This window comes from Oncorhynchus mykiss, chromosome 9 (genome assembly GCF_057628025.1).
Source record: "Oncorhynchus mykiss isolate SJ-2025 chromosome 9, ASM5762802v1, whole genome shotgun sequence".
NCBI classification, from domain to species: domain Eukaryota; kingdom Metazoa; phylum Chordata; class Actinopteri; order Salmoniformes; family Salmonidae; genus Oncorhynchus; species Oncorhynchus mykiss.
In genome coordinates, this window is record NC_143030.1 from 79,327,080 (window position 1) to 79,345,998 (window position 18,919).

Consider the following 18,919-nt stretch of genomic DNA (forward strand, 5'->3'; position numbering starts at 1 on the left):
AAAACACACGGATGTGTTGTTCAGCCCGTTGTAATGCAACATACAAAACACACGGATGTGTTGTTCATCCCGTTGTAATGCAACATACAAAACACACGGATGTGTTGTTCAGCCCGTTGTAATGCAACATACAAAACACACGGATGTGTTGTTCAGCCCATTGTAATGCAACATACAAAACACACGGATGTGTTGTTCATCCCGTTGTAATGCAACATACAAAACACACGGATGTGTTGTTCAGCCCATTGTAATGCAACATACAAAACACACGGATGTGTTGTTCATCCCGTTGTAATGCAACATACAAAACACACGGATGTGTTGTTCATCCCGTTGTAATGCAACATACAAAACACACGGATGTGTTGTTCATCCCGTTGTAATGCAACATACAAAACACACGGATGTGTTGTTCATCCCGTTGTAATGCAACATACAAAACACACGGATGTGTTGTTCAGCCCGTTGTAATGCAACATACAAAACACACGGATGTGTTGTTCATCCCGTTGTAATGCAACATACAAAACACACGGATGTGTTGTTCATCCCGTTGTAATGCAACATACAAAACACACGGATGTGTTGTTCATCCCGTTGTAATGCAACATACAAAACACACGGATGTGTTGTTCATCCTGTTGTAATGCAACATACAAAACACACGGATGTGTTGTTCATCCTGTTGTAATGCAACATACAAAACACACGGATGTGTTGTTCAGCCCGTTGTAATGCAACATACAAAACACACGGATGTGTTGTTCAGCCCGTTGTAATGCAACATACAAAACACACGGATGTGTTGTTCATCCTGTTGTAATGCAACATACAAAACACACGGATGTGTTGTTCAGCCCGTTGTAATGCAACATACAAAACACACGGCTGTGTTGTTCAGCCCGTTGTAATGCAACATACAAAACACACGGATGTGTTGGTCATCCTGTTGTAATGCAACATACAAAACACACGGATGTGTTGTTCATCCCGTTGTAATGCAACATACAAAACACACGGATGTGTTGTTCATCCCGTTGTAATGCAACATACAAAACACACGGCTGTGTTGTTCAGCCCGTTGTAATGCAACATACAAAACACACGGATGTGTTGTTCATCCCGTTGTAATGCAACATACAAAACACACGGATGTGTTGTTCAGCCCGTTGTAATGCAACATACAAAACACACGGATGTGTTGTTCAGCCCATTGTAATGCAACATACAAAACACACGGATGTGTTGTTCATCCCGTTGTAATGCAACATACAAAACACACGGATGTGTTGTTCATCCCGTTGTAATGCAACATACAAAACACACGGATGTGTTGTTCAGCCCGTTGTAATGCAACATACAAAACACACGGATGTGTTGTTCATCCCGTTGTAATGCAACATACAAAACACACGGATGTGTTGTTCATCCCGTTGTAATGCAACATACAAAACACACGGATGTGTTGTTCAGCCCGTTGTAATGCAACATACAAAACACACGGATGTGTTGTTCATCCCGTTGTAATGCAACATACGAAGCACTCCGAAGCCTTTCTCCCTCTGCTGATGAGTATTTTCTGCTCCACAATACTCCACTCCGCTCTTACATGAGTGATAAAGGCCCAGTGTACGAATTTGGCGGAGAAATTTTTACAAATATTTCCCGCAATATTGGATGTCAGTAATTCTAAAATAGCTTTGGTGCCTCTAACCCACTAAGGTGTTTCACATGCCAAGCTTACGGTCAGGTTGAAGAAGTGTGTAGGAGGGACAAAGGAATACGTAGAACTTGTGGAAAAAAATGTGTGTCAATTGTGGGGTGCTCATGTTGCTAAGGATCAGAAGATGTGCCCAGTACGAGAGAGACAGGTTGAGATTTCCAGGGTCAGAGTGGAAAAGTGGGTCTTATGTAGTGGCAGTTGGTGGTGTGTAATAGTGGTATATAGATGGTGGTATGTAATAGTGGTATATAGATGGTGTGTAATAGTGGTATATAGATGGTGGTATGTAATAGTGGTATATAGATGGTGTGTAATAGTGGTATATAGATGATGGTATGTAATAGTGGTATATAGATGGTATGTAATAGTGGTATATAGATGGTGGTGTGTAATAGTGGTATATAGATGGTATGTAATAGTGGTATATAGATGGTGGTATATAATAGTGGTATATAGATGGTGGTATATAGATGGTGGTGTGTAATAGTGGTATATAGATGGTGGTATGTAATAGTGGTATATAGATGGTGGTATGTAATAGTGGTATATAGATGGTGTGTAATAGTGGTATATAGATGGTGGTATATAGATGGTGGTATATAGATGGTGGTATATAGATGGTGGTATATAGTTGGTGGTGTGTAATAGTGGTATATAGATGGTGTGTAATAGTGGTATATAGATAGTGGTATGTAATAATGGTATATAGATGGTGGTGTGTAATAGTGGTATATAGATGGTGGTATATAGATAGTGGTGTGTAATAGTGGTATATAGATAGTGGTGTGTAATAGTGGTATATAGATGGTGGTATATAATAGTGGTATATAGATGGTGGTATATAGATGGTGGTGTGTAATAGTGGTATATAGATGGTGGTATGTAATAGTGGTATATAGATGGTGGTATGTAATAGTGGTATATAGATGGTGTGTAATAGTGGTATATAGATGGTGGTATATAGATGGTGGTATATAGATGGTGGTATATAGTTGGTGGTGTGTAATAGTGGTATATAGATGGTGTGTAATAGTGGTATATAGATGGTGGTATGTAATAGTGGTATATAGATGGTGGTATGTAATAGTGGTATATAGATGGTGGTATGTAATAGTGGTGTATAGATGGGGGTATGTAATAGTGGTATATAGATGGTAGTGTGTAATAGTGGTATATAGATGGCAGTTGGTGGTGTGTAATAGTGGTATATAGATGGTAGTGTGTAATAGTGGTATATAGATGGTGTGTAATAGTGGTATATAGATGGTGTGTAATAGTGGTATATAGATGGTGGTATGTAATAGTGGTATATAGATGGTGGTATGTAATAGTGGTATATAGATAGTGGTATGTAATAATGGTATATAGATGGTGGTGTGTAATAGTGGTATATAGATGGTGGTATATAGATAGTGGTGTGTAATAGTGGTATATAGATAGTGGTGTGTAATAGTGGTATATAGATGGTGGTATATAATAGTGGTATATAGATGGTGGTATATAGATGGTGGTGTGTAATAGTGGTATATAGATGGTGGTATGTAATAGTGGTATATAGATGGTGGTATGTAATAGTGGTATATAGATGGTGTGTAATAGTGGTATATAGATGGTGGTATATAGATGGTGGTATATAGATGGTGGTATATAGTTGGTGGTGTGTAATAGTGGTATATAGATGGTGTGTAATAGTGGTATATAGATGGTGGTATGTAATAGTGGTATATAGATGGTGGTATGTAATAGTGGTATATAGATGGTGGTATGTAATAGTGGTGTATAGATGGGGGTATGTAATAGTGGTATATAGATGGTAGTGTGTAATAGTGGTATATAGATGGCAGTTGGTGGTGTGTAATAGTGGTATATAGATGGTAGTGTGTAATAGTGGTATATAGATGGTGTGTAATAGTGGTATATAGATGGTGTGTAATAGTGGTATATAGATGGTGGTATGTAATAGTGGTATATAGATGGTGTGTAATAGTGGTATATAGATGGTGGTATGTAATAGTGGTATATAGATGGTGTGTAATAGTGGTATATAGATGGTGGTATGTAATAGTGGTATATAGATGGTGGTGTGTAATAGTGGTATATAGATGGTGGTATGTAATAGTGGTATATAGATGGTGGTATGTAATAGTGGTATATAGATGGTGGTGTGTAATAGTGGTATATAGATGGTGGTATGTAATAGTGGTATATAGATGGCAGTTGGTGGTGTGTAATAGTGGTATATAGATGGTGGTGTGTAATAGTGGTATATAGATGGTAGTGTGTAATAGTGGTATATAGATGGTGGTGTGTAATAGTGGTATATAGATGGTAGTGTGTAATAGTGGTATATAGATGGTAGTGTGTAATAGTGGTATATAGATGGTGGTGTGTAATAGTGGTATATAGATGGTGGTATGTAATAGTGGTATATAGATGGTGGTATGTAATAGTGGTATATAGATGGTGGTATGTAATAGTGGTATATAGATGGTGGTGTGTAATAGTGGTATATAGATGGTGGTATGTAATAGTGGTATATAGATGGTGGTATATAGATAGTGGTGTGTAATAGTGGTATATAGATGGTGGTATGTAATAGTGGTATATAGATAGTGGTATGTAATAGTGGTATATAGATGGTGGTATGTAATAGTGGTATATAGATGGTGGTGTGTAATAGTGGTATATAGATGGTGGTATGTAATAGTGGTATATAGATGGTGGTATATAGATAGTGGTGTGTAATAGTGGTATATAGATGGTGGTATGTAATAGTGGTATATAGATAGTGGTATGTAATAATGGTATATAGATGGTGGTGTGTAATAGTGGTATATAGATGGTGGTATATAGATAGTGGTGTGTAATAGTGGTATATAGATAGTGGTGTGTAATAGTGGTATATAGATGGTGGTATATAATAGTGGTATATAGATGGTGGTATATAGATGGTGGTGTGTAATAGTGGTATATAGATGGTGGTATGTAATAGTGGTATATAGATGGTGGTATGTAATAGTGGTATATAGATGGTGTGTAATAGTGGTATATAGATGGTGGTATATAGATGGTGGTATATAGATGGTGGTATATAGTTGGTGGTGTGTAATAGTGGTATATAGATGGTGTGTAATAGTGGTATATAGATGGTGGTATGTAATAGTGGTATATAGATGGTGGTATGTAATAGTGGTATATAGATGGTGGTATGTAATAGTGGTGTATAGATGGGGGTATGTAATAGTGGTATATAGATGGTAGTGTGTAATAGTGGTATATAGATGGCAGTTGGTGGTGTGTAATAGTGGTATATAGATGGTAGTGTGTAATAGTGGTATATAGATGGTGTGTAATAGTGGTATATAGATGGTGTGTAATAGTGGTATATATATGGTGGTATGTAATAGTGGTGTATAGATGGGGGTATGTAATAGTGGTATATAGATGGTAGTGTGTAATAGTGGTATATAGATGGCAGTTGGTGGTGTGTAATAGTGGTATATAGATGGTAGTGTGTAATAGTGGTATATAGATGGTGTGTAATAGTGGTATATAGATGGTGGTATGTAATAGTGGTATATAGATGGTGTGTAATAGTGGTATATAGATGGTGGTATGTAATAGTGGTATATAGATGGTGGTGTGTAATAGTGGTATATAGATGGTGGTATGTAATAGTGGTATATAGATGGTGGTATGTAATAGTGGTATATAGATGGTGGTGTGTAATAGTGGTATATAGATGGTGGTATGTAATAGTGGTATATAGATGGCAGTTGGTGGTGTGTAATAGTGGTATATAGATGGTAGTGTGTAATAGTGGTATATAGATGGTGGTGTGTAATAGTGGTATATAGATGGTGGTATGTAATAGTGGTATATAGATGGTGGTATGTAATAGTGGTATATAGATGGTGGTATGTAATAGTGGTATATAGATGGTGGTGTGTAATAGTGGTATATAGATGGTGGTATGTAATAGTGGTATATAGATGGTGGTATATAGATAGTGGTGTGTAATAGTGGTATATAGATGGTGGTGTGCAATAGTGGTATATAGATGATGGTGTGTAATAGTGGTATATAGATAGTGGTATGTAATAATGGTATATAGATGGTGGTGTGTAATAGTGGTATATAGATGGTGGTATATAGATAGTGGTGTGTAATATTGGTATATAGATAGTGGTGTGTAATAGTGGTATATATATGGTGGTGTGTAATAGTGGTATTCAGATGGTGGTATGTTATAGTGGTACATAGATGGTGGTATGTAATAGTGGTATATAGATGGGGGTGTATAATAGTGGTATATAGATGGGGGTGTGTAATAGTGGTATATAGATAGGTGGTGTGTAACAGTGGTATATAGATGGTGGTATTTAATAGTGGTGTATAGATGGTGGTGTGTAATAGTGGTATATAGATGGTGGTGTGTAATAGTGGTATATAGATGGTGGTATGTAATAGTGGTATATAGATGGGGGTGGGTAATAGTGGTATATAGATGGTGGTATATAATAGTGGTATATAGATGGTGGTATATAATAGTGGTATATAGATGGTGGTATATAGATGGTGGTGTGTAATAGTGGTATATAGATGGTGGTGTGTAATAGTGGTATATAGATGGTGGTGTGTAATAGTGGTATATAGATGGTGTGTAGTAGTGGTATATAGATGGTGGTATGTAATAGTGGTATATAGGTGGTGGTATGTTATAGTGGTATATAGATGGTGGTGTGTAATAGTGGTATATAGATGGTGGTATGTAATAGTGGTATATAGGTGGTGGTATGTAATAGTGGTATATAGATGGTGGTATGTAATAAGGGTATATAGGTGGTGGTATGTTATAGTGGTATATAGATGGTGGTGTGTAATAGTGGTATATAGATGGTGGTATATAATAGTGGTATATAGATGGTATATAATAGTGGTATATAGATGGTGGTATGTAATAGTGGTATATAGATGGTATATAATAGTGGTATATAGATGGTGGTATATAGATAGTGGTATGTTATAGTGGTATATAGATGGTGGTGTGTAATAGTGGTATATAGATGGTGGTATGTAATAGTGGTATATAGATAGCAGTTGGTGGTGTGTAATAGTGGTATATAGATGGTGTGTAATAGTGGTATATAGATGATGGTGTGTAATAGTGGTATATAGATGGTGGTATGTAATAGTGGTATATAGATGGTGTGTAATAGTGGTATATAGATGGTGGTATGTAATAGTGGTATATAGATGGTGGTGTGTAATAGTGGTATATAGATGGTGTGTAATAGTGGTATATAGATGGTGGTATGTAATAGTGGTATATAGATGGTGGTGTGTAATAGTGGTATATAGATGGTGGTGTGAATTAGTGGTATATAGATGGTGGTATGTAATAGTGGTATATAGATGGTGGTGTGTAATAGTGGTATATAGATGGTGGTGTGTAATAATGGTATATAGATGGTGTGTAATAATGGTATATAGATGGTGGTATGTAATAGTGGTATATAGATGGTGGTGTGTAATAGTGGTATATAGATGGTGGTATGTAATAGTGGTATATAGATGGTGGTGTGTAATAGTGGTATATAGATGGTGGTGTGTAATAGTGGTATATATATGGTGGTATGTAATAGTGGTATATAGCTAGTGGTGTGTAATAGTGGTATATAGTTGTTAGATGGTGGTGTGTAATAGTGGTATATAGATGGTGATGTGTAATAGTGGTATATAGATGATGGTATGTAATAGTGGTATATAGATGTTGGTGTGTAATAATTGTATATAGATGGTGTGTAATAATGGTATATAGATGGTGTGTAATAGTGGTATATAGATGGTGGTGTGTAATAGTGGTATATAGATGGTGGTGTGAATTAGTGGTATATAGATGGTGGTATGTAATAGTGGTATATAGATGGTGGTGTGTAATAGTGGTATATAGATGGTGGTGTGTAATAATGGTATATAGATGGTGTGTAATACTGGTATATAGATGGTGTGTAATAGTGGTATATAGATGGTGGTGTGTAATAGTGGTATATATATGGTGGTATGTAATAGTGGTATATAGGTGGTGGTATGTAATAGTGGTATATAGCTAGTGGTGTGTAATAGTGGTATATAGTTGTTAGATGGTGGTGTGTAATAGTGGTATATAGATGGTGGTGTGTAATAATGGTATATAGATGGTGTGTAATAATGGTATATAGATAGTGTGTAATAGTGGTATATAGATGGTGGTGTGTAATAGTGGTATATAGATGGTGGTATGTAATAGTGGTATATAGATAGTGGTGTGTAATAGTGGTATATAGATGATGGTGTGTAATAGTGGTATATAGATGGTGGTGTGTAATAGTGGTATATAGATGGTGGTGTGTAATAGTGGTATATAGGTGGTGTGCAATAGTGGTATATAGCTGGTGGAGTGTAATAGTGGTATATAGATGTTAGATGGTGGTATGTATTAGTGGTATATAGATGGTGGTGTGTAATAATGGTATATAGATGGTGTGTAATAATGGTATATAGATAGTGTGTAATAGTGGTATATAGATGGTGGTGTGTAATAGTGGTATATAGATGGTGGTATGTAATAGTGGTATATAGATAGTGGTGTGTAATAGTGGTATATAGATGATGGTGTGTAATAGTGGTATATAGATGGTGGTGTGTAATAGTGGTATATAGATGGTGGTGTGTAATAGTGGTATATAGGTGGTGTGCAATAGTGGTATATAGCTGGTGGAGTGTAATAGTGGTATATAGATGTTAGATGGTGGTATGTATTAGTGGTATATAGATGGTGGTGTGTAATAGTGGTATATAGATGTTAGATGGTGGTATGTAATAGTGGTATATAGATGGTGGTGTGTAATAGTGGTATATAGATGGTGGTGTGTAATAGTGGTATATAGATGATGGTGTGTAATAGTGGTATATAGATGGTGGTGTGTAATAGTGGTATATAGATGGTGGTATATAGATGGTGGTATATAGATGGTGGTATATAATAGTGGTATATAGATGGTGGTATATAATAGTGGTATATAGATGGTGGTGTGTAATAGTAGTATATAGATGGTATATAATAGTGGTATATAGATGGTGGTATATAATAGTGGTATATAGATGGTGGTATATAGATGGTGGTGAGTAATAGTGGTATATAGATGGTAGTGTGTAATAGTGGTATATAGATGGTGGTGTGTAATAGTAGTATATAGATGGTATATAATAGTGGTATATAGATGGTGGTGTGTAATAGTAGTATATAGATGGTGGTATATAATAGTGGTATATAGATGGTGGTATATAATAGTGGTATATAGATGGTGGTGTGTAATAGTAGTATATAGATGGTATATAATAGTGGTATATAGATGGTGGTATATAATAGTGGTATATAGATGGTGGTATAGATGGTGGTGTGTAATAGTGGTATATAGATGGTAGTGTGTAATAGTGGTATATAGGTGGTGGTATGTTATAGTGGTATATAGATGGTGGTATATAGATGGTGGTATGTTATAGTGGTATATAGATGGTGGTGTGTAATAGTGGTATATAGATGGTGGTATATAGATGGTGGTATGTTATAGTGGTATATAGATGGTGGTGTGTAATAGTGGTATATAGATGGTGGTATATAGATGGTGGTATGTAATAGTGGTATATAGATGGTGGTGTGTAATAGTGGTATATAGATGGTGTGTAATAGTGGTATATAGATGGTGGTGTGTAATAGTGGTATATAGATGGTGGTATGTAATAAGGTGGTGGTATGTTATAGTGGTATATAGATGGAGGTGTGTAATAGTGGTATATAGATGGTGGTATATAATAGTGGTATATAGATGGTGGTATATAGATAGTGGTGTGTAATAGTGGTATATAGATGGTGGTGTGTAATAGTGGTATATAGATGGTGGTGTGTAATAGTGGTATATAGATGGTGGTATGTAATAGTGGTATATAGATAACAGTTGGTGGTGTGTAATAGTGGTATATAGATGGTGTGTAATAGTGGTATATAGATGATGGTGTGTAATAGTGGTATATAGATGGTGGTGTGTAATAGTGGTATATAGATGGTGGTATGTAATAGTGGTATATAGATGGTGTGTAATAGTGGTATATAGATGGTGGTATGTAATAGTGGTATATAGATGGTGGTATGTAATAGTGGTATATAGATGGTGGTGTGTAATAGTGGTATATAGATGGTGGTATGTAATAGTGGTATATAGATGGTGTGTAATAGTGGTATATAGATGGTGGTGTGTAATAGTGGTATATAGATGGTGTGTAATAGTGGTATATAGATGGTGGTGTGTAATAGTGGTATATAGATGGTGGTGTGTAATAGTGGTATATAGATGGTGGTGTGTAATAGTAGTATATAGATGGTGGTATGTAATAGTGGTATATAGATGGTGGTGTGTAATAGTGGTATATAGATGGTGGTGTGTAATAGTGGTATATAGTTGTTAGATGGTGGTGTGTAATAGTGGTATATAGATGGTATGTAATAGTGGTATATATATGGTGGTATGTAATAGTGGTATATAGATGGTGGTGTGTAATAGTGGTATATAGTTGGTGTGTAATAATGGTATATAGATGGTGTTTAATAGTGGTATAGAGATGGTGGTGTGTAATAGTGGTATATATATGGTGGTATGTAATAGTGGTATATAGATGGTGGTATGTAATAGTGGTATATAGATGGTGGTGTGTAATAGTGGTATATAGATGGTGTGTAATAATGGTATATAGATGGTGTTTAATAGTGGTATAGAGATGGTGGTGTGTAATAGTGGTATATATATGGTGGTATGTAATAGTGGTATATAGATGGTGGTATGTAATAGTGGTATATAGATGGTGGTGTGTAATAGTGGTATATAGTTGTTAGATGGTGGTGTGTAATAGTGGTATATAGATGGTATGTAATAGTGGTATATATATGGTGGTATGTAATAGTGGTATATAGATGGTGGTGTGTAATAGTGGTATATAGATGGTGGTATGTAATAGTGGTATATAGATGGTGTGTAATAGTGGTATATAGATGGTGTGTAATAGTGGTATATAGATGGTGGTATGTAATAGTGGTATATAGATGGTGTGTAATAGTGGTATATAGATGGTGGTATGTAATAGTGGTATATAGATGGTGGTGTGTAATAGTAGTATATAGATGGTGGTGTGTAATAGTGGTATATAGATGGTGTGTAATAGTGGTATATAGATGGTGGTGTGTAATAGTGGTATATAGATGGTGGTGTGTAATAGTGGTATATAGATGGTGTGTAATAGTGGTATATAGATGGTGGTATGTAATAGTGGTATATAGATGGTGGTGTGTAATAGTGGTATATAGATGGTGGTATGTAATAGTGGTATATAGATGGTGTGTAATAGTGGTATATAGATGGTGGTATGTAATAGTGGTATATAGATGGTGGTGTGTAATAGTGGTATATAGATGGTGGTATGTAATAGTGGTATATAGATGGTGTGTAATAGTGGTATATAGATGGTGGTATGTAATAGTGGTATATAGATGGTGGTATGTAATAGTGGTATATAGATGGTGTGTAATAGTGGTATATAGATGGTGGTATGTAATAGTGGTATATAGATGGTGGTGTGTAATAGTGGTATATAGATGGTGTGTAATAGTGGTATATAGATGGTGGTGTGTAATAGTGGTATATAGATGGTGGTATGTAATAGTGGTATATAGATGGTGGTGTGTAATAGTGGTATATAGATGGTGGTGTGTGATAGTGGTATATAGATGGTGGTATGTAATAGTGGTATATAGATGGTGTGTAATAGTGGTATATAGATGGTGGTATGTAATAGTGGTATATAGATGGTGGTGTGCAATAGTGGTATATAGATGGTGGTATGTAATAGTGGTATATAGATGGTGTGTAATAGTGGTATATAGATGGTGGTGTGTAATAGTGGTATATAGATGGTGTGTAATAGTGGTATATAGATGGTGGTGTGTAATAGTGGTATATAGTTGGTAGTGTGTAATAGTGGTATATAGATGGTGGTGTGTAATAGTGGTATATAGATGGTGTGTAATAGTGGTATATAGATGGTGGTATGTAATAGTGGTATATAGATGGTGGTATATAGATGGTGGTGTGTAATAGTGGTATATAGATGGTGGTATATAATAGTGGTATATAGATGGTGGTGTGTAATAGTGGTATATAGATGGTGGTGTGTAATAGTGGTATATAGATGGTGGTGTGTAATAGTGGTATATAGATGGTGGTGTGTAATAGTAGTATATAGATGGTGGTGTGTAATAGTGGTATATAGATGGTGGTGTGTAATAGTGGTATATAGATGGTGGTGTGTAATAGTGGTATATAGATGGTGGTATATAGATGGTGGTATGTAATAGTGGTATATAGATGGTGGTTTGTAATAGTGGTATATAGATGGTGTGTAATAGTGGTATATAGATGGTGGTGTGTAATAGTGGTATATAGATGATGGTGTGTAATAGTGGTATATAGATGGTGGTGTGTAATAGTGGTATATAGATGGTGTGTAATAGTGGTATAGAGATGGTGGTGTGTAATAGTGGTATATAGATGGTGGTATATAGATGGTGGTATGTAATAGTGGTATATAGATGGTGGTATATAGATGGTGGTATGTAATAGTGGTATATAGATGGTGGTATATAGATGGTGGTATGTAATAGTGGTATATAGATGGTGGTATATAGATGGTGGTATGTAATAGTGGTATATAGATGGTGGTGTGTAATAGTGGTATATAGATGGTGTGTAATAGTGGTATATAGATGGTGTTTAATAGTGGTATAGAGATGGTGGTGTGTAATAGTGGTATATAGATGGTGGTATATAGATGGTGGTATGTAATAGTGGTATATAGATGGTGGTATATAGATGGTGGTATGTAATAGTGGTATATAGATGGTGGTATATAGATGGTGGTATGTAATAGTGGTATATAGATGGTGGTGTGTAATAGTGGTATATAGATGGTGGTGTGTAATAGTGGTATATAGATGGTGGTATGTAATAAGGGTATATAGGTGGTGGTATGTTATAGTGGTATATAGATGGAGGTGTGTAATAGTGGTATATAGATGGTGGTATATAATAGTGGTATATAGATGGTATATAATAGTGGTATATAGATGGTGGTATATAGATAGTGGTGTGTAATAGTGGTATATAGATGGTGGTATGTAATAGTGGTATATAGATAGTGGTGTGTAATAGTGGTATATAGATGGTGGTGTGTAATAGTGGTATATAGATGGTGGTGTGTAATAGTGGTATATAGATGGTGGTATGTAATAGTGGTATATAGATAACAGTTGGTGGTGTGTAATAGTGGTATATAGATGGTGTGTAATAGTGGTATATAGATGATGGTGTGTAATAGTGGTATATAGATGGTGGTGTGTAATAGTGGTATATAGATGGTGGTATGTAATAGTGGTATATAGATGGTGTGTAATAGTGGTATATAGATGGTGGTATGTAATAGTGGTATATAGATGGTGGTGTGTAATAGTGGTATATAGATGGTGGTATGTAATAGTGGTATATAGATGGTGTGTAATAGTGGTATATAGATGGTGGTGTGTAATAGTGGTATATAGATGGTGTGTAATAGTGGTATATAGATGGTGGTGTGTAATAGTGGTATATAGATGGTGGTATGTAATAGTGGTATATAGATGGTGGTATGTAATAGTGGTATATAGATGGTGGTGTGTAATAGTGGTATATAGATGGTGTGTAATAATGGTATATAGATGGTGGTATGTAATAGTGGTATATAGATGGTGGTATGTAATAGTGGTATATAGATGGTGGTGTGTAATAGTGGTATATAGATGGTGGTATGTAATAGTGGTATATAGATGGTGGTATGTAATAGTGGTATGTAGATGGTGGTATGTAATAGTGGTATATAGTTGGTGGTGTGTAATAGTGGTATGTAGATGGTGGTATGTAATAGTGGTATATAGATGGTGGTGTGTAATAGTAGTATATAGATGGTGGTATGTAATAGTGGTATATAGATGGTGGTGTGTAATAGTGGTATATAGATGGTGGTGTGTAATAGTGGTATATAGATGGTGGTATGTAATAGTGGTATATAGATGGTGGTATGTAATAGTGGTATATAGATGGTGGTATGTAATAGTGGTATATAGATGGTGGTGTGTAATAGTGGTGTGTAATAGTGGTATATAGATGGTGGTATGTAATAGTGGTATATAGATGGTGGTATGTAATAGTGGTATATAGATGGTGGTATGTAATAGTGGTATATAGATGGTGGTATGTAATAGTGGTATATAGATGGTGGTGTGTAATAGTGGTATATAGATGGTGGTATGTAATAGTGGTATATAGATGGTGGTATGTAATAGTGGTATATAGATGGTGGTATGTAATAGTAGTATATAGATGGTGGTATGTAATAGTGGTATATAGATGGTGGTATGTAATAGTGGTATATAGATGGTGGTATGTAATAGTGGTATATAGATGGTGGTATATAGTTGGTGGTATGTAATAGTGGTATATAGATGGTGGTATGTAATAGTGGTATATAGATGGTGGTATGTAATAGTGGTATATAGATGGTGGTATGTAATAGTGGTATATAGATGGTGGTGTGTAATAGTGGTGTGTAATAGTGGTATATAGATGGTGGTATGTAATAGTGGTATATAGATGGTGGTATGTAATAGTGGTATATAGATGGTGGTGTGTAATAGTGGTGTGTAATAGTGGTATATAGATGGTGGTATGTAATAGTGGTATATAGATGGTGGTATGTAATAGTGGTATATAGATGGTGGTATGTAATAGTGGTATATAGATGGGGGTGTGTAATAGTGGTATATAGATGGTGGTGTGTAATAGTGGTATATAGATGGTGGTATGTAATAGTGGTATATAGATGGTGGTATGTAATAGTGGTATATAGATGGTGGTATGTAATAGTGGTATATAGATGGGGGTGTGTAATAGTGGTATATAGATGGTGGTGTGTAATAGTGGTATATAGATGGTGGTGTGTAATAGTGGTATATAGATGGTGGTGTGTAATAGTGGTATATAGATGGTGGTATGTAATAGTGGTATATAGATGGTGGTATGTAATAGTGGTATATAGATGGTGGTGTGTAATAGTGGTATATAGATGGTGGTATGTAATAGTGGTATATAGATGGTGGTATGTAATAGTGGTATATAGATGGTGGTGTGTAATAGTGGTATATAGATGGTGGTATGTAATAGTGGTCTATAGATGGTGGTATGTAATAGTGGTATATAGATGATGGTGTGTAATAGTGGTGTGTAATAGTGGTATATAGATGGTGGTGTGTAATAGTGGTATATAGATGGTGTGTAACAGTGGTATATAGATGGTGGTGTGTAATAGTGGTATATAGATGGTGGTGTGTAATAGTGGTATATAGATGGTGGTGTGTAATAGTGGTATATAGATGGTGGTGTGTAATAGTGGTATATAGATGATGGTGTGTAATAGTGGTATATAGATGATGGTGTGTAATAGTGGTATATAGATGGTGGTATGTAATAGTGGTATATAGATGGTAGTGTGTAATAGTGGTATATAGATGGTGGTATATAGATGGTGGTGTGTAATAGTGGTATATAGATGGTAGTGTGTAATAGTGGTATATAGATGGTGGAATGTAATAGTGTTATATAGATGGTGGTGTGTAATAGTGGTATATAGATGGTAGTGTGTAATAGTGGTATATAGATGGTGGTATATAGATGGTGGTGTGTAATAGTGGTATATAGATGGTAGTGTGTAATAGTGGTATATAGATGGTGGTATGTAATAGTGGTATATAGATGGTGGTATGTAATAGTGGTATATAGATGGTGGTCTGTAATAGTGGTATATAGATGGTGGTATATAGATGGTGGTGTGTAATAGTGGTATATAGATGGTGGTATATAGATAGTGGTGTGTAATAGTGGTATATAGATGGTGGTGTGTAATAGTGGTATATAGATGGTGGTATGTAATAGTGGTATATAGATGGTGGTCTGTAATAGTGGTATATAGATGGTGGTATATAGATGGTGGTGTGTAATAGTGGTATATAGATGGTGGTATATAGATAGTGGTGTGTAATAGTGGTATATAGATGGTGGTGTGTAATAGTGGTATATAGATGGTGGTGTGTAATAGTGGTATATAGATGGTGGTATGTAATAGTGGTATATAGATGGTGGTGTGTAATAGTGGTATATAGATGGTGGTATGTAATAGTGGTATATAGATGGTAGTGTGTAATAGTGGTATATAGATGGTGGTATGTAATAGTGGTATATAGATGGTGGTATATAGATGGTGGTGTGTAATAGTGGTATATAGATGGTGGTCTGTAATAGTGGTATATAGATGGTGGTATATAGATGGTGGTGTGTAATAGTGGTATATAGATGGTGGTATATAGATGGTGGTGTGTAATAGTGGTATATAGATGGTGGTGTGTAATAGTGGAATATAGATTGTGTTATGTAATAGTGATGTATAGAGATGGTGGAGTGTAATAGTGGTATATTGATGTTAGTTGGTGGTGTGTAATAGTGGAATATAGATTTTTCTATTCATTATATATTTTTGTCTATGTTTGTTCCTGAGATATCTGATTTAAATCTATGTTAAAATTTGTGGATACATTGAATAAGACTGTGTTGATGAGAGTGAAGAGAAGTGGGCTATTTTTTATTTATTTTTTGTTTGTGTGAGTGTGTGTTTCTTTGGAACAGAAGGAGCGTGCTCTGCGCCTCAAGAAGATATCGGTTTGGAACGTGTTGTGTGTGTCTGTGGATCTTCGAAGCAGGGCGCCTAAGAGTGGGTTTGCTTTAGAAGTAAAAACAAAGGATGTATTCAAATAATTGGATCAAGTGTTTTGTGGGCACTGACTTACCCGCATGGTGGGTGGAGCGAGGACGCCCACTCAATCCATTCCCTTCTCACTTGTTTTTAATGTTTTTTTTTTGAGAGATACCCTGTTAGAGTATTCGTGCCCAAGCCCATGCAGTGTGATAAATGCATAATAGTTGGTAATGTGTCAAGTGTACATACGACTGTAGATCACATCGTATGCCAGCTGAGCCTAAATGATGCACTTGTGGTGGTGAACAAGCACACACATTTTTTTACTCTTCCCGAAATGAATATTGGATCATTCATTAATGAATTTGTTGTTTCCATACCCCGTACAGCAGGTGGCGCGGCAATACACCAATAGGTATAGTCTGCAATAATGAAGAAAGAAGAAGACGTAGGAACCCGCGCGCCGTGAGGAAACAAGTGGATGGGTTGGGGACTGTGAGAGAAAGGAAAGAGACGATAGAGGGTTTTTTTCCAACATAAATGGAGGTTCATCCGTAACGGGAGAGAAGAGCAGCTACAAAAAAATAATACAAGCAAAATGGCGAAAGACCACGAGGTCGAACGCATTGCTAAAAAGCTGGACAAAATGGTGCACAAGAAAAACACGGTAAGTTGGGTTTGCCAGCTAGCGCGGCAGTGGACGCAGGACCAACGCCCCCAGCATCAGAAATCAGGTAGAGGCGAGGCAGTGCAGGAGTACTGTGGTGTTGGTGTGATGCACCTTTGTAGCCATCGAACAATCTGGAAAGCTACTGAAAGGTGTTGGCTATTTGTTGTTCTGAATTTTAAAAAAAACTAGCTGATTGTTCGGTCGATATGAAATGAAAGGGAATTGTTGCACATTGCAACAATGTAGCAGCGTAGGTTGTAATAATGGATAGATATAGAAACATTGTTACATTAACGGGTGATGTGTTTTATGAATGGTGGACCACACATCCCAGGCCACTCGTCTTCTCATACTTAGTCAGGCCCAATCGTTGCTTTTTGACGAGTGAAACTGAATTCTGTCGTTGCTGTATTGTTCGCTACACAGCCCACCCCAGGAAGAAACTGAAGGCCATGGGGGTAGCGTTTGGGGAGGCAGGACTAATCAGTGGGATCATTTGATGTCTGTATGGAGCGGCCCACAACGAATCACTTCTATTTCACGGAACTAATCAAATTATGAACACTAACCCCTTCAAGCTAATAGTGTAATTAATGCATTTCATATATGCTATTACAAAAACACAAAAAATTTGCTTGTGTTTTTGAAGGTCTTCGGTGACATTAAAATACATAGTTTAAATATCACAAGCGTTTTCACGAGTTTATTTTACCGTAGGAAATGTAAAAACAGTCAAGGGTTCAACACATGACATTCGCGGACATTCGTCTTAGTTACAACTGTGAAAGAGGGAAAAGGGGTTTGTGTTGGAACGCGACAACTGTGAAAGAGGAAAGGGTTTGTGTTGGAACGCGACAACTGTGAAAGAGGAAAGGGTTTGTGTTGGAACGCGACAACTGTGAAAGAGAAAGGGGTTTGTGTTGGAATGCGACAACTGTGAAAGAGGAAAGGGTTTGTGTTGGAACGCGACAACTGTAAAGAGAAAGGGGTTTGTGTTGGAATGCGACAACTGTGAAAGAGGAAAGGGTTTGTGTTGGAACGCGACAACTGTGAAAGAGGAAAGGGTTTGTGTTGGAACGCGACAACTGTGAAAGAGAAAGGGGTTTGTGTTGGAATGCGACAACTGTGAAAGAGGAAAGGGTTTGTGTTGGAACGCGACAACTGTGAAAGAGGAAGGGTTTGTGTTGGAATGCGACAACTGTGAAAGAGAAAGGGGTTTGTGTTGGAATGCGACAACTGTGAAAGAAAAATGGGTTTGTGTTGGAACGCGACAACTGTGAAAGAGAAAAGGGTTTGTGTTGGAACGCGACAACTGTGAAAGAGAAAGGGGTTTGTGTTGGAATGCGACAACTGTGAAAGAGGAAAGGGTTTGTGTTGGAACGCGACAACTGTGAAAGAGAAAAGGGTTTGTGTTGGAATGCGACAACTGTGAAAGAGAAAGGGGTTTGTGTTGGAATGCGACAACTGTGAAAGAGAAATGGGTTTGTGTTGGAACGCGACAACTGTGAAAGAGAAAAAAGGGTTTGTGTTGGAACGCGACAACTGTGAAAGAGAAAAGGGTTTGTGTTGGAATGCGACAACTGTGAAAGAGAAAGGGG

General features: G+C 36.4%; 1 protein-coding gene across 11 annotated transcripts in view; it reads left to right on the top strand.

Moving 5' to 3' along the window:
* The first annotated feature begins 16,977 nt into the window (after nucleotides 1–16,977).
* The window catches only part of LOC110516453 (transcription elongation factor A protein 2), a 73,194-nt gene continuing 71,252 nt past the window's right edge, over nucleotides 16,978–18,919 (top strand). For all 11 annotated transcript variants that reach the window (XR_016483536.1, XR_016483539.1, XR_016483540.1 and 8 more), the window contains exon 1: nucleotides 16,978–17,318. Coding sequence is in view for 1 of the 11 variants with exons in the window: in XM_090185772.1 (XP_090041898.1) it covers nucleotides 17,250–17,318 (69 nt within the window). In the remaining 10 variants the exon portion in view is untranslated. The remainder of the gene's footprint in view (nucleotides 17,319–18,919) is intronic.